This window comes from Mobula birostris, chromosome 4 (genome assembly GCF_030028105.1).
Source record: "Mobula birostris isolate sMobBir1 chromosome 4, sMobBir1.hap1, whole genome shotgun sequence".
NCBI classification, from domain to species: Eukaryota; Metazoa; Chordata; class Chondrichthyes; order Myliobatiformes; family Myliobatidae; genus Mobula; species Mobula birostris.
Genome location: NC_092373.1, coordinates 202,385,033 through 202,403,055, shown reverse-complemented (window position 1 = coordinate 202,403,055; position 18,023 = coordinate 202,385,033). Strand labels below are relative to the sequence as shown.

At 43.7% G+C, this 18,023-nt stretch overlaps 1 protein-coding gene across 7 annotated transcripts in view; it reads right to left on the bottom strand.

The window, feature by feature from the left end:
• The window catches only part of LOC140196877 (exocyst complex component 6B-like), an 877,039-nt gene that overhangs the window by 493,785 nt on the left and 365,231 nt on the right, over positions 1–18,023 (bottom strand). For all 7 annotated transcript variants that reach the window (XM_072256771.1, XM_072256773.1, XM_072256776.1 and 4 more), the window contains exon 8: positions 808–876. In XM_072256771.1, the coding sequence (XP_072112872.1) occupies positions 808–876 (69 nt within the window). The remainder of the gene's footprint in view (positions 1–807; positions 877–18,023) is intronic.

Below are 18,023 nucleotides of genomic sequence, written 5' to 3'. Positions count from 1 at the left end.
ACACACACACACACACACACACACACACACACACACACACACACACGAGGGGTGATTGATAGGTTCGTGGCCTAAGGGAGAAGGAGTCAATTTTAGAAAACCTAGCACATTTATTTTTCAACACAGTCCCCTCCTACATTTATACACTTAGTCCAGCGGTCGTGGAGCGTACGGATCTTGGACCTCCAGAAAGTGTCCGCAGCATGGGTGATTGATAAGTTTGTTGCCTAAGGTAGAAGGAGAAGAGCTATACAACTCTCATTACATGCACATGCAGTTCAACTCTTTGAGTGATTATGCAGAAAGTTTGAAGTTAATAACTCATCTCCTTCTAAGTTAGGTCACGAACTTATCAATCACCCCTGATGAGTTATTAACTAATGAGTTATTAACTTCAAACTTTCTGCATAATCACTCAAAGAGTTGAACTGCATGTGCATATAACAACAGCTGTATAACTCATCTCCTTCTACCTTAGGCCACAAACTTATCAATCATCCCTCCTGTGTGCGTGTGTGTGTGTGTGTGTGTGTGTGTGTGTGTGTGTGTGTATGAGTGTATATATATATATATATATACATACAAAATTTCTTAATCCAATTTATAGTATATTTATTTATGGCACTATACTGCTGCCATAAAACAAGATTCATGACATATGTCAGTAGTAATAAACTTGATCCTAATTCACTTCCTTGCTCCCACCCACCATCCAGACAGGTGACACCACCATGTTCCCTGCCCCACCATTGCCCCCCATATTCCCTCCCCCTCCGCTCCTCCATGATTTGACCCCAGGTGACTTACCAGTGCGGTGTATATATGCAAACATCTGTACACAGGGGAGAAGTCCACAAGATCTTGGGCATTTAGTACCTGTCAAACACATGAAACATCACAGGCACAAAGAAGAGAGTAGGTGAAACACAGTGCAAGGCTCACATCCATATCAATCAATAACGCTGTCAATCAATGCAGCACATCCATAAAAAGATCAAAAGCTTCAAGCAGATATCTGTTATAAAAGACAGGCGTGGTGCAGCTGTTGGAAATTAAGAGGACAATACCAGACCTGTGTGCTTTGGGTTTGGTCTGCTTCCCCAACACATGCAATCCACCACTCCTGATGGGATCGTAGCTTTTATTAAGCGATGTCCCCACACTTAGAGTAACCCTGTGGGATAACAGTCCCACAATGGGTAATGTTCCATGAAATGTTACCACTTAACACTAAATCACTCACAGATTTTTAGCTTTTAAACTCTGTGAATTAATAGCACATCAAGGAGAGATATTTCAGTATTTGATTTCAGCACCAGCTCAGAACACTCCCCAGGCAGCGACTGTTGAACACAGAGTAAACCTCCCGCAGCACTAACCTATCAAGCTCTGTCAGGACAGGGAGAGTATGGGTTAGACACAGTGTAAAACTCCCTCTGCATTGTCCCATTAAGCACACTCAGGGCATCACCCACAAGATGCTGGAGGAATTCAGTAGGTCAGGCAGCATCTACCGAGAGGAATATATAGTCAACCTTTCAGGTCAAGATGCTTCATCAGGACAGAAGATACACAGTAAAGCTCACTCACAGTAAAGCCCATTGTGTACCTGTACATCTGATGTAGATACTGTATGAACTGACAGACACTAAAGCTCCATCTGCACTGCTCCATCAGACACCCGAAGGGGAGGGACTGCTTGGGTTAGATACAGAGTACAGTTCCTTCCACTTTGTGCCATCACACACTCCCAGAGCTGGGGAAAAACAGGCACAGTAGCTTAGCAATTAGCGTAACACTATTACAGTGCCACAGAACCAGGTTCAATTCAAGCTGCACATTCTCCCCATGACCGTGTGGGTTTCCTCCAGCTGCACCAGTTTCTTCCCACAACTATTTATTTATTTATCGAGATGCAGCGCAAAATAGGTCCTTCCAACCTTTCAAGTCTCGCTGCCCTGCAATCTCCTGATTCATGGGTCAACTTACAACGACCAATTAGCCTACCAACCAGTACGTCTTGTGACTGAGGGAGGAAACCAGAGCACCCAGAGGAAACCCACACTATCATGGGGCCCGTCACGACCAATGCCCTGAAGTGCACCAAACTAAGGAGTTTTACTGTTAAGAGAACAAAGACAGAAATTGTTTAGTTCTGGATGTCTCATTATAGGAAAGATGTGGAAGCTTTAGAGAGGGTGCAGAGGAGATTCACCAGCATGTCTGCCTGGATTAGAGAGCACGTCTCATGAGGGTAGGTTGAGTGAGCTAAGGCTTTTCTCTTTGGAGTGAAAAAGGGTGAGAGGTAACTTTATAGAGGTTCAGAAAGTTAGAAGGTTCAAAAGTAAATTTATTATCAAAGTACTTATACGTCACTAAGACTCATTTTCTTGCAGGCATTCACAGTAGAACAAAGAAATACAATGGAATCAATGAAAAACCACACACAAAGCCGGACAAACAACCAATGCGCAAACGAAGACAAATGTTGCAAATACAAACAAGCAAGCAAATAAATTAATAAATAGGTAGGTAGATAAATAAACAAATTGGTAGGCAGCTAAATAAATACATACATACATAGACAAACAAGCAGTTAATTAATATTGAGAGCATGAGTTGTAGAGCCCTTGAAAGTGAGTCGCTAGGTTCTGGAATCAGTTCATGTTGTGGTGAGTGAAGTTATTCGTGTTGGTTCAGCAGCCTGATGGTTGGAGGGTAATAGCTATTCCTGAACTTTGAACTTTGAAACTGGTAGTGTGGGACCTAAGGCTCCTGTACCTCCTTTCTGATGACAGCAGTAAGAAGAGAGCATGGCCTGGATGGTGGGGACCTTGATGATGGATGCTGCTTTCTTGTGGAAGCACTACCTGTAGATGTGATCAATAGTGGGGTGGGTGGGCTTTACTGTCATGGACAGGGCTGTATTCACCACTTTCTGGAGTGTTTTCCATTCATGGGCATTGGTGTTTCCATACTAGACTGTGATACAACCAGACAGGATACTCTCCACCATGCATCCATAGAAGTTTGTCAAAGTTTTAGATAACGTGTCAAATCCACACAATCTTCTAAGCAAGTAGTGTAAGTGTATCAGGTGATAAGAGACATAGACAGAGTGGTCAGTCAAAACAATTTTTTTCCCAGTATAGAAATGACTAATACAAAGTCATAGTCATACCTTATTGATCCCGGGGGAAATTTTAGGGTGAATACAGAAACGCATAGAGGGGAATGCCAGAGGTAAGTTTTTACACAGAGGGTGGTGAGTGTGTGGAACACGCTGCCAGAGATGGTGGCAGTGGCAGACACATTAGGGTCATTGAAGAGACTCTTAGGTAGGCACCTGGATGTGAGAAAAATGGAGGGATATGTGGGAGGGAAGGGTTAGAGTGATTGGAGTCGGTTAAAGGGTCAGCACAACATCATGGGCCGAAAGGTCTGTACTGTTCTATGTCTTTGCTCTAAAAGTAGAACTGGAATTTAAGTCAGCTGTCTAAATTTTGGGATCCTTCAACAATCTCCAACTTCTCCTCTGTGTCTTTTATTCCCCTGGATAATTCCATGATGTGTAGAATTCTTGGACTGTCAGGCAATTTCCTCGAATGGAAGATTGACCTTGCACAGAATGTTCCTGGCTTACCAAGGATAAAGATTATGCAATACCCATTTCTCACATATTCCCATCCACAAACTTTTCACCCAGAACATCTCCAAACCTATACAGCTATCGGCACTCCTGCCTGCCTTGTGTTCAGTGCTCAGTAGAAGCAGATAAGATATTCTCAGTGCTGAGTGTGTTATAGTTTGCTGATTGCAGAAAGTGATCGAGAAGGAACCAGGCGGAAAGCCTGATTCACAGGGGTTGAGCTCATTGGCAAGACTATAGCAATGGTGCAGCACATCATCTGATCTGGGCTGCTCCAAAAGCCAACACACTTCCCTTTCTAGGTTCCATGCTCCAGCCCTTTGTTGTCTCCACCTATCACCTTGCAGCCTCTGTCAGTATCTCCACTTTCCCACTGGCCCTCTTCATCTGGATCCACCTATCACCTCCCAGCCTCTGTCGCCATTTGCCTTCACTCCTCCTCCATCCACCTATTGCCTCTCCTCGCCTGGATCCAGCTATCACCTTCCACCCTCTATCACTATCTCCACTCTTCCATCAGCCCTCCTCACCTGGATCCACCCATCACCTCCCAGGCTACGTCCACACTAGACCAGATAATTTTGAAAATGCCAGTTTCGAGTAAAAACGACAGGCGTCCACACTAGGCGTTTTTCAAAATATCTCTGTCCACATTAAGATGGATATTTGGGCGAATCTACTCCTACTGGGCATGCGTAGACACATCTACAGAAAACAAGTGAAAAGGAAACGGTATAATATTTACATTTCCGTGGCGGTGTTGTGCTATTTCCATTGGTCAAAAACTAGAGTACAATGTCTTCGAGGAATACAAAGAAAACCTCCACTGGAAAAAGCAGACTGGACTTCTTCGTTTAGACAGACAATGAAGTCGAGCTGTTTCTACGAGTTACAAATGACTACAAAGTCAGCAAAGCAGTGGAGAACGTGGAGATGTTTAACTCCAAACAAATTATTAACGTAGACAATAAAGTAAACAACACATGCATGAAGCCATCCTCTACCCAAGATCAACAAGAGAGTGGAATCTTCTGCCGCCAGACCTGCACAGTGTTTCTGACATTAATATTTTTAAAGATAGACTCAAACAAATTAATTTAGGGGATCTAGTCAAAAAAGCTCACTTTACAATTTAACTCTAATGCCGTTCACACCGACTGCGCGTTATAACAGCCGTCCGGCAGTGCTTGCACAGTACCAAGCAGAAGCAGAGAAAGCATTGCTGTTGTGGTGTTGTCATGACAGCATTTTTAAATCTCTCCATTTACCCTGTCCACACTACAACGCGCAACAATCGTTTTCAGATTTACACACACTGGAGAGTGTTTTAGAAAAGCTCCGTTTTCAGGGGATGAAAACACCGTTTCAATGTGGACAGAGGGTCAAAACAAAGAGAAAAAACTTAGTTTTCAAAATTATCCGGCGTTGTGTGGATGCAGCTCCAGTCTCTGTGGCAATCATCACCCTCTCATCCTCTCCCAATCATAAGAGGCATGGATCGAGTGGATAACCAGAGAATATTTCCCAAGGTGGAAGTGGCTAATACGAGGGGTCATAACTTTAAGGTGATTAGAGGAAGTATAGGGAGATGTCAGAGGTAGTTTTTTGCACAAAGAATGATAGGGCCATGGAACACTTTGCCAGGGGTGCAGTAGAGGCAAATACACCAGGGAAATTTAAGATAATCACATGAATGAAAGAGAAGTGGAGGTCTATGTAGGAGGAATTGTAGAGTTGGTTAATGTGTCGGTACAATATTGTGGGCCAAGGGGCCTGTACTGTACTGTACTGTTGTGTTCTATGTTATATGTAACTCCTACTCCATACCAGAAAGAATGCCACAGTTCAGGAAGATAGGTCACCGCGAGGAACTGAGAGGAGCAGTGGAGGCTGTTCGGAACAAACTATACATGCAGGAATCCATTGTGACAGCGACTTCCCAAAAATATTACATAAATCAGCCAGCCTAGCTACATTTGAACAACCTTTCCCCACCATAGAGGACATTTTCAAAGGGCAGTGCCTCAAGAAGGTGGCATCAATCATTAACGACCCTTGCATTCCAGGAGATCGGTAGTCATGGAATTTAAATATGGTATGTCACCAAAGACTCTAGCAAAACTCTACAGAAGTACGATGAGGAGCATTCTGGCTGGTCGCACAACAGATTGGTAAAGAGGCCCAATGCACAGAATTTACTGAGGCTGCAGAAACTTGTGGACTCAGACACCTCCATGATGGGCAGAAGTGGCTCCAGCATCAAGAACAACTTCCATAGGCGATGCTTCAAGAAGGCGGCATCCATCACTAAGGATCTGAACAGTTCATGAACCCATCAACACTTACTCATTATTTCTTCTGCTTTAAGTATACCCACGGACTTGGCCTCCACCGCAGTCTGTGGCTGAGCATTCCACAGATTCACTACTCTCTGCCTAAAAAAGTTCTAAAATGTCGCCCCTCAAATTTGAGGCTGTTTTTCCAACATTCGGTAGGTTTCAATGAGATTCCCATGTATTCTTCTAAATTGCAGTGAGTACTGGCCCAAAGCTGCCAAATGCCCCTCATATGTTAACCCCTTCATTCCCAGAATCATCCTCGTGAACCTCCTCTGGACTCTCTCTGATAACAGCATATCCTTTCTAAGAGATGGGGCCCAAAACTGTTGGCAAATCTCCATGTGGCCTGACTAGTGTATTATAAAGCTTCAGCATTATCTCCTTGGCTTTATATTCTATTCCCCTTGAAATAAATGCCAACATTGCATTTGTTTCTTTACCAAAGACTCAACCTGTAAATTAACCTTCTGGAAGTCTTGCACGAGGACTACTAAGTCCCTCTGCACCTCTGATGTTTGAATTTTCTCCTCATTTAGATAATAGTCTGCACTATTATTCCTTTTACCAAGATGCATTATCGTACATTTCCCAACACTTTATTCTATCTGCCACTTTTTTGCCCATTTGTCCCAGTTTCTCGAAGTCCTGTTGCAATCGCATTGCTTCCTCAGCACTACCTACCCCTCCAGCTATGTTCATATCATCCACAAACTTTGCCACAAAGCCATCAATTGCATTATCCATATCATTTGCAAACAATGTGAAAAATAGCAGTCCCAATACTGACCCCTGAGGAGCACCACTAGTCACTGATAGCCAACCAGAAAAGGCCCCTTTTATTCCCATTCACTGCCTCCTGCCTGTCAGCCACTCCTCTATCCATGCCAGTATCTTTCCTGTAATGCCATAGGATTTTATCTTGTTAAGCAGCCCCATTATCAAATGCTTTCCTAAAATCCAAGTAAATGACTTCCACTACCTCTCCTTTGTCCAACCTGATTGTTACTTCCTCGAAAAAACAGATTTTGTCAGGCAAGATTTCCCATGACAGAAACCGTGCTGACTTTGAATTAATCTAGTCAAAATAGTCTTAACTTTGTCAAAGGCCTTACTAAAGTCGATATAGACAACATCCACTGCCCTATCTTCATCCAGCTCCTTAGTTACCTCTTTGAAAAACTTTGTCAGACATGACCTCACTCAGAAAAAACTATGATGACTATTGACAATCCAAGTGATGTCAGATCATGTTCCCCAGAATTCCCTCCAGTATTTTCCCTACAATGGAAGTCAGGCTCACAGGCCTATAGTTCACTGACCTATCCTTGCTACCTTTGATCAATAGAATATTAGCCATCTCACACATGACAGAACTATTAAAATTATTTGATAATTTAAACATGGAATAAATATCTTTTCAATCAGGACGATTGTTGAAGACTGGGACGCTTCAGCGAAGAATACCCCTGCAGCCTGCATTGGCTAGTGGCGCAGCACTGAACGGAACAAAATTGAATACTACAGGTTCAATATTTGATACTCTGTGTGTTGTTCGCTTACATTTTGTTGTTTGCGCAATTTGTTCTCCTTTCGCGCGTCGGGCATTTGATGTCTTCTTGGACGGGTTCCATGGTGTTTCTTTGTTTCATGGCTGGCTGCAGGTGAACGAACCCCAGAGCTATATTCTGAATACATACTTTGATAATAAACAAACTTTGAATCTTTAACCTCAGAGCTGTATTCTGAATACAAACTTCGATAAAAAATAAACTTTGAATTTATCAACCCAGTCACTGCACTGCACCATAGGCATTATTTATAATGCTGCTTACACTGGAACCACTTGCTGTTTTTTATGTATTTATACATATTTTGTTACATATCTGTACTTTAGTCCCTAACATTTTCATATAATTCTTTATTCTTTATAATTGCTGAATACCGTTGATTTTTATGGCATGTCGTGCCAACACACCACAGCAAATTCCTAATACATGTAATTCGTCATCGTCTTCATTATGTGCCATGTCGTATGATGTGGGCGATCCTGGTCTTGACCATGATTGTTCTTGGCAAATTTTTCTACAGAAGTGGTTTGCCATTCCCACCTTCTGGGCAGTGTCTTTACAAGATGGGTGACCCCAGCCATCATCAATATTCTTCAGGGATTGTCTGCCTGGGATCAGTGGTCCCACAACTAGGACTTGTGAAATGCCCCAGCTGCTCGTACGACGATCTGCCACCTGCTCCCATGGCTTCACGTGACCCAGATCGGAGGGCTAATCAGGTGCTACACCTTGCCCAGGGGTGACCTGCAGGCTAGCGGCGGGAAGGAGTGCCTTACACCTCCTTTGGTAGAGACATATCTCCACCCCGCCACACAACATGTAAATACACAAGGTGAATAAAGTTGATCCTTGATTCTGGATCCATTCTGGATACTTAACTTACTATTCCAACATCACAAATGTTTAGCAATCTCAGCTTGAAATACTTCTCCCCATCTTAATGGCTTTTCTCATAGACATGAGTTCCAACTTCACACTCCCACGATTGGCCCATATTTCTTAACGTAGCATCTTCCACATAGAACAGCCTCTCCAATGTCAGCAAAGCAAAATGGTTCGTTGTTGACTTCAGACAGTGGTCTGTATGTATTAACAGGGCTGGGATGGACATGGCTGGGCATGGCAAGTTGTTGGTGTAAATATCAGCAACAGCTTATCCTAGTCCAGCCATGTAGATCCTATGGCCAACAAAGAATATCTACTTCCTCAGAACGATAACGAAATTCAGCAGGATCCTGTTGATCTTCACCGATTTTTAAAGATGTACCATTGAAAGCATCCTATCAGGATGCACCAGAGCTTGGTATTGGCAGGTACTCTGGCCGTGACCACAGGAAAATGCAGGGAGTTGTGGAAATAGCTCAGCACATCATGGAAAACAGGCTCCTCTCCACAGATTCTGTCTTGATAGTTCACTGGCTTGGGTAAACAGCCAACAAATGTACCAAGTAAGTGCTTCACACAGAGAATGATAGGGGCTTGGAATCCAGACCACAGGTGGTGGTGGAGGCAAACATATTAGGAATATTTAAGAGTGAGGGTCTTTAATGATGGATACTGCTTTCTTATGGCAGCACTCCAAGTAAATGTGCTCAATAGTGGGGAGGGCTTTGACTACGATGGACTGGGCTGTATCCACCACTTTCTGTAGTCTGTTATGTGTCTGGGCATTGATGCCAACATGCCATCAGGTTGGACACAAACAAGGTGGAATATGAGATGAAATTCCTCTGATCTGTGTCTAGCCTGATCTCGGCAGTGGAGAAGGCTGTGGACAGAGATGTCAGTGTGGAAATGGGAAGAGGAATTAAAGTGGCTAGATACCAAGAGATCCTGGTTGGTATGAAAAGGGAACAGGTCAGGGATGAGTAACAGATAAATCGGCAGGGCTACAATGAAATAATGAGAACAGGTGAGAGATAGGGCCAATAGAAGCTGACATTGATTCAATGGGCCGAATATCCTCTTTCTCTATCATAAGTCAGAAGTAAGTACGATGAAGTTGTGTTAGACATTGGTACGGCCAAATCAGGAGTATTTCTTGCAGCATCCATCAAGTTTGTATATAGTATAAATATGTGGATAATAAATGCACTTTGAACTTTGAAACCATTCGACATAGGAGCAGATTCGGCCATTCAGCCCATCGGGTCTGCTCCGTCATTCCATCGTGGTTCTAAACCCTATTCTCCTGAACACAAAATAATCTGCAGATGCTGGGGTCAAAGCAACACTCACAACACGCTGGAGGAACTCAGCAGGTCGGGCAGCATTTGTGGAAAAAGATTGGTCGACGTTTCGGGCCGAAACCCTTCGTCAGGACTGTAGGGGAAAGGAGCAGAGGCCCCATAAAGAAGGTGGGGGGAGGGTGGAAAGGAGAAGGCTGCTAGGTTCCAGGTGAGAAACCAGTAAGGGGAGAGATAAAGGGGTGGGGGAAGGGAGGCAGGGAGGTGACAGGCAGGAAAAGTGAAGAAATTGGGGGAAATACAATGGGTAGTAGAAGGAGGTGGAACCAAGAGGGAGGTGATAGGCAGCTGGGGGAGGGGGCAGAGTGACATAGGGATAGGGGAAGGGCAGGGAATTACCAGAAGTTGGAGAATTCTATGTTCATACCAAGGGGCTGGAGGCTACCTAGACGGTATATGAGGTGTTGCTCCTCCAACCTGAGTTTAGCCTCATCATGGCAGTAGAGGAGGCCATGTATGGACATAACTGAATGGGAGTGGGAAGCAGAGTTGACGTGGGTGGCTACTGGGATATCCTGTCTGTTTTGGCGGATGGAGCGCTCCCCCAATCTGTGTCGGGTTTCACCGATGTAGAGGAGGCCGCACTGGGAGCACCGGATGCAAAGATTCTCCTGCCTTTTCCCTGTAACCTTCAATGTCCTGATTAATCAAGAATCTATGAACTTCTTCATTAAATATGCTCAATGACTTGGCCTCCAGAGCTATCTGTGGTAATGAATTCCACAGATTCACTATCATCTGGCTAAAGAAATTCCTCCCCATCTCGGCCCTCTATTCTTAGACTGTGCTCTCTCGTCCTAGATTCCACCACCATAGAAACATCCTCTCCACTTCGACCTTTTAATATTCAATAGGTTTCAATGAGACTGCCCCTCTGAAGACAGATCTTAAGACAACTTTCGTCTCATAAAGACACAGCCCAAGGTCCCAAAAGCTGGGTTGCCCCTGTCTCAGCTGTGTAATTATCTGGTATACAACTGCTTTACCATGATTAGGCTTCAAACAGTTGTTTAAGATGACTGACCTACTGAAATAAAGAAGCGAAACCCCCTCCAAGGAGTTCAGACCCAAATATGTTACTGAAAATTTACAGAAAGTCTGGACTGTTGTCAAGGCTTGTAATCACAACTGAGGATTCAAAGAATGTGTACAAACTACAAAGGAGATGAGACTACAGATTGAGACTCACCATCTATCAACTCTTTTATCACAGAGGCGGTGAGTGGAAGGAAGCGAAGGAAGAGTGGATAATGTCCTATGCCATTCACAGTCCCCAGAGGTGATAAAATCTGCCTCCCGGGATTAGGGAATTTGATGCAGTCCACAGTGCATCACAGGAAAAGCCTTCCCACCACTGAGCACATCTACACGGAGCGCTGTCACAGGAAAACAGTATCCATCATCAAGGACCCCCACCATCCAGGACATGGTCTCATCTTGCTCTACTTTCACGGAGATATAGGAGCCCACACCACCAGGTTCATAGTTCAAAGTTCAGGAAGAGTTATTACCCTTCAACCATCAGGATCTTGAGCCAATGTGAATAACTTCACTCACCTCAACTCTGAACTGATTCCACAACATAGGGACTTACTTTCAAAGACTCCACAACTCACGATCTCTATATTTGCATGATTTGTCTTCCTTTGAATATTGGTTGCTTGTCAGTCTTTCATTGATTCTATTGTACTTCTTAATTCTACTGTGAATACCCAGAAAAAAATGAATCTGAGGGTAGTATATGGGGACATTATACATACGCACTTTGACAATAAGTTTACTTTGAACTTGAACACTGAATCTTAAGCTAACGTCCCTACATCCACTGTTGTAGGAGCCAGGCTGATAACAAAGGCCATTCCACTGGCATGTTACAGCTGAGCAAACACAAACAGGTGATTCAGAAACCAGAATGCATGAATTCCTCTCATGGCTTCGAAAACCTCAGGATGCGCTTTAAGGCCAATGAAACAATACTGCCGTTGGAATGTGGTGTGGCAGCATAGTGATCTAGTGACGGAGACTGGGCTAGTTTCTATTGGCCTGGACTCTAGCCTCAGCCCCTTTCCTTTCCAGTCCCGATGAAGGGTCTTGGCCCAGTAGCGTAGTGGTTAACACAACACTTTACAGTATATCAGAGACCCAGGTTCAATTCCTGCCGCTGTCTGTAAGGAGTCTGTACGTTCTCCCCGTGACCATGTGGACTTCCTCTGGGTGCTCCGCCTCCCACAGTCCAAAGACGTAGATTGGGAGACCATTTCACCAAGCACCTATGCTCTGTCCACTAGAAAAAACAGAATCTCCCAGTAGCTACCCATTTTAATTCTACTTCCCATTCCCTTTCCAAAACATCAGTCCATGTCCTCCTCTGCTGCCACAATGAGGCCACACTTAAGTTGGAAGAGCAACACCTTATATTACGTCTGGGTAGCCTGCAATCCCTTTAGGTTAATACAACATAAACTGTATGTGCACAAAACATTCAATTTCCCTTTAATAACCCACATTCTAAATAAACATGCTGTCACAATAACAGTCCATAACTAACTTCACAGTTCCAAAGATTCAGTCTTTTGGGTGGCACTGTATTTCTTTCAGGATAGCACCTCTGGGCATATGCAGTGGTATCAGGTTTGGTAGGTGTCTTGCCTACGACAACGTTCTCAGTTTCTGGCATCATGTTCCTGTCAGTGACATCTTCACTGAGAGATGTCCGGTGACTGTAATATATCCATCCCATTGAATGCAGTCGACTTAGTTGTGTTCTTCAGTTGAGCATCCAGCATCTGGTCCACATGACATCTCCATGTCTGATCTCCAACATCCGCTGTGTACGTCAGTGGTCCAGTTCTTGTAGCTATCCTACCGGGTGTCCACTTGTCTTCTCAGTAATCATGCGTTAGGACTTCCTGTCCAATCTCAAAGCTCCTTGTACAGCTTTTGGCTCCTTGCTGCTTCATTTGGCAAATGGTTGAACTGCTTGTTCTGCACTTCTCTCCAAAGATCTGGTTTCAGGAGGTCTATATGAGATCTCAGATTCCTGTTCATAAACAGCTTTGCAGGTGTTTGATTTGTCATCGCATGAACAGAGTTCCGATGCACAAAAAGGAAGTAGTCCACCTTGTGCTGTAGAGAAATGTCCTCTTTGTCCATCACTTTAACGGAATTCTTGAAGGTTTGGATAAACCTTTCAGCTAACCCATTCGTTGCTGGGTGGTGAGAAGTTTACTTGAAATGTCCAATGACATTTTTCTTCATGAACAGTTGGACGTGTATTGTAGTCCGTTGTGACTCACAATTTGTTCTGGTAAGCCGTTTCTGGTGAATATAGTCCTCAAAGTGGAGACAGTCTTTGCTGAAGTGGTTGACTTCATTGGAATGACCTCCAGACACTTTGAATGAGCATCCACAGGAATCAGAAACATGGAGTCCATCAATGACCCAGCAAAGTCAATATGTACTCTTTCCCATAGTGAAGACGGCCACTCCCATGGGTGTAACAATGCCTGTGGGGGTGCATTTTGAACCTTTTGGCTTCCTGAACAGCTTTTGGCCAAGTTTTCAATCTGTTTATCTATTCCCAGCCACCACACAGAGCTCCAAGCAAGACTCTTCATCTTGACTGTACCCAAGTGTCCTTCATGCAGATTTTCTAACACTCTGATGCACAGTTTGGAGGGAACTACAGCACGAGATCCACACATCAGCGATCTTTGAGATACCATCAGTTGGTCTTGTCTTGCTGAGAACTCTGGAAACATAGGGTTACCGTGAGCTGGCCATCCTTGCTTGGTGGTGTTATAGACTTTTGACATGTTGGGTTATCCCTTGTTTCCCTTTGCATTTTGGAATTTGTTACCGGCAACTGGTCACTAACTGGTCCAACTCCTGCTGGGTCACAGTAGGAAGACTTTTCTTCTTCAGTTGCCAGTAGTGGAAGATGTGACAAGTCATCAGCATTGCTGTGTTGTTTGGTACCCTTGAACTCTATGTCATAAGAATGGGCTCCTAGGAATAGTCCCAACATTGTAGCCGGGTAGCAGTCATCACTGGAATTCCTTTCCTGGGATTGAAAATGGACACAAGGGGCTGCTGATCAGTCATTAACATAAACTTTTGACCATAGAGGTAGTGGTAGAACTTCTTTACTCGCCATACTAGACTAAGGGTCAATCTGTGCATAGTTGCATTCTCTGCTTGTCAGTGATCTTGAAGCAAACACAATCGGGCGTTCAGGTCTATCTTTCATAATGTGTGACAAAACAACTCCAATGTCATAAAGGGACATATTGCACACCAGGGCTGAGTCGTAATGGGTGAGCAATTCATCAGATGTTATTAGTCTCTTAGTTTCCTTGTACGCTTTTTCACATCTTTCTGACCATTCCCACTTTGCTTCTGTCTGTAACAGAGCATTCAATGGATGCAGCACCATAGCAAATTTTAGGAGAACCAGTGGTAGTAGGTTACAAGGCCCAAGTGTGACCTGAATTGTGACACATTTTCCAGTTTGGGTGCCTGAAGCACTGCTTCAATCTTCTCTTGTGACGTATGTAAACAATGCTTGTCAATGACATGTCTGCAGTATGAGATTTCATTCTTGAAACACTCACATTTCCCTCTCTTTGCATGCAGGCTATACACACTCACCCTGGTAAACACTTTACCAAGGTTCTGGAGGTGCTCTTCATCATTCTGCCAGTCACAATAATGTCATCAAGGTAAGATTGTGTTCCTGGAGTATCTTGGAGCACTTGGTCCATTGCTCTTTGCCAAATTGCTGAAGCTGATACAATGCCAAAGACGAGACAATTATACTGGACAGTCCCTTGTGAGTGTTGATTGCGAGGAACTACCTGCTTGATTCCTTAATCTTCATTTGTAGAAAGGCTAGTGACAAGTCAATCTTTGAAAATCTCTCCTCACTGCCAAAGATGCAAAAAAGTCTTCTATTCATGCCAGGGGATACTACACAGTACGCAGCACTGGGTTGGTGCTCACCTTGAAATCCCCAAGTATGCAAATTTCTCTGGCCTTCCCTTTCTTGATCACTGGGACAATGGGCGTGGCCCAATCACTCTATTCAACCTTCAGGAGAATGACAGATCCTTCCAAGCTCTGCAATTCAGCATCCACTTTAGGACATAGTGCATAAGACACTGGACGTGCTTTATGGAATCTTGGTGTTACTGTTTCATCCAGGTCAATTCTGGTCTTCATGCCTTTGAGTTTACCAATCCCTTTCTTAAACACTTTGTTATTAACATTAAGCAGCTGTGCCAGTCTCTGGTTAGTGCTACCATTTGGGCTACTGTTGCCTATTGATGCCACACTGAGAGCTTTGGCTGAGTGCCAGTCTAGTTGGATTTTTCTCAACCACTCACGTCTGAAAAGTGCAGGCCCACGACTTTTCAATACATAAAGCTGGTGTGTTTGGCCTCCATACATCACACTTACTTTCAGTTTGCCTTTGGGAACCACTTCTTAGCCTGTGTAAGTCTTTAGCATCACTGAGGTCTTCTCTAATGGTATCTTAGAACTCAATCTGTTGCAGTTAGCCTCTGGAATTATGGACAAAGTTCACCCTGGATCCAGCTCCATTTTCAGTTTTACACCAGTCACATCTATTGTGATCCAAATAATTTTGTGATCTGCTTCATTTATACTATGCAATTCTAGGCATGACAGTTCACCTTTGCCAGACTCCCTGTTGTCTGATTCTGTTTCACACTCAGTAACTTTATGCATTTGCTTAGTTCTGTGTTGGAGACTTTTCACTCGGTTGTGCTTTTTGTCTGCCTTGCACATTCTCTTTATGTGACCTTGTCTGTGACACTTTCTGCAGATTTTTTCTTTGAACCAAAAGTCATTTGCTCATGGGAGGATTTGCCACAGTGATAACAATTTTAGCTTTTTGCACCATTCAGTGACATTTTGTGTATTTCACATTCTTTTCTGTAGTTGTGCTGCATCCTTTGCTGAAGTGTCTAAAGATATTGCAATGGTCATTCTAAGGTTAGGTATCTTTCTGCCAGTAGTCTATGCGTGCCACATACAAGCCTGTTCCTTAATGCATCAGGAAGTCCTTCTCTAAAGTCACAGTACTGGGAAAGTTTATGCAGTTCAGCAATGTATTCAGAAAGGCTTTCATCTTTTGACTGGGTCCTTCTGTAAAATCTGAATCTCTCAGCTATTACCAGTGGTTTAAGGCTCAAGTGATTTTGCAAAATTGTAACAATTTCATTGAACATCTTGCTTACTGGCTTTCCGGGGTAACTAAGTTGCATAAAAGACTGTTCTTGGACCCATTGAGCTAAGAATTGTAGGGGATTTCTTTTGCTCCTCCACGTTGTTTGCGTTACAATAGAGTTCGACCTTCTCAATATACAACTCCCAGCCTTCATTCATACTATCAAATTCATCAACTTTCCCAACTAAAGCCATCACCATGTCATTTTTTACTTTAAATTCAGCTCGTCTTTCACTGTTACCACCCATGCATTTGTTAGCATCCGTGACGTCCTTCTCTGTACTGTTTAACTCTCGCTGTTTCATCCCGTAATCGTGCTATAAATGTCGGTGTAGTTTGTGATAACTTCTGATATTGTTTGTATTTGTCGCCAATTTGTGGTGTCTATGTACAACTACATATCAAATGAATAAAAGCACGTACACAGGTGATGGCTTTAACTGGTGTATTCACATCCCAGCAAGTGAGAGAGACAACAGATCAATACGTGGTGCTGGGGGTGGGGGGGGGGTCATTGCTCTAAAAGAAATAGATCCATGCATTACACTCACCTTTCCCTTTTTTCCATGGTCTTCTGCCCTCCTATCAGATTCCTCCTTCTCCAGCCCTCAATCACTTACACCTATCAGCTTCCCAGCTCTTTACTTCACCTCTCCCCCTCTCCCACTTTCACCTATCACCTACCACCTTGTATTTCTTCCTCCCCTCCCTCCACCTTCTTGCTCTAACTTCTCAGCTTTTTTCCCAAGTCCTGCTGAAGGGTCTGAGCCAGAAATGCCGAATGTCATCTCTTTTCCATAGATGCAGCCTGGCCTACTGAGTTCCTCCAACATTTTGTGCATGTTGCAAAGATGTACCAGTTCATAGGTTAATGGGTCATTGTGAATTATCCCGTGATTAGACTGGGGTTAAATCGGGGGTTGCTGGGTGGCGCGGCTTGAAGGACCGGAAGGGCCTATTCTGCATTGTATCAGAATCAATCAATCAATCAATCAATAAACAGACAGAATGCTGAATGATTATTCTCCTCCATAGATGCTGCCTGACTGCTGAGTTCCTCCAGTATTTTGAGTGTGTTGCTCTGCTTATCTGGAGATTATTTCATTATTTAGAGAGACAGCACGGTGACAGACACTTTCAGCCCAATGGGCCAACACTGCCCGATTTAAGAAAGGAGGAAGGCAACAGAAAGGAAATTATAGACCAATTAGCCTGACCTCAGTGGTTGGGAAGATGTTAGAGTCAATTGTTAAGGATGATGGAGTACTTGGTGTCACAGGACAAGATCGCACAAAGTCAGCATAGTTTCCTTCAGGAAAAATCCTTTCTGACGAACCAGTTGGAATTCTTTGAGGAGATTACAAGCAGGATAGATAAAGGGGATGCAACGGACGTTGTATATTTGGACTATCAGAAGGCCTTTGACAGGGTGCCACACATAAGGCTGTTTACCAATTGAAGAGCCCATGGTATTATAGGAAAGTTACCAACATGGTTAGAGCATTGGTTGATTGGTAGGAGGCAGCAAGTGGGAATAAAAGCATCCTTTTCTGGTTGACTGCCAGTGACTAGTGGTGTTCCACAGGGGTCGGTGTTGGGACCATTTTTTTAATGCTATATATAGATGATTTAGATGATGGCATAGATGGCTTTGTAGCCAAGTTTGCAGATGATATGAGATTGGTGGAGGGGCAGGTAGTGTTGAGGAAACAGGTAGGATGCAGAAGAACTTAAACAGATTAGGAGAATGGGCAAGAAAGTGGCAAATGAAATATAATGTTGGAAAATGCATGGTCATGCACTTTGATAGTAGAAATAAATGCCGTGCACAATTCTGATTTGATGGAGACAGCCGTGAGAGCACGGAGGAACATCTGGAGTAACTTCTGAAATGCCCGGTTCGCTGCCGTTGCTACTGTGCGATCGAGAATTTCCAGAGGGAAGGCTCCAAAATCCCCAGCTTTGCCTGCT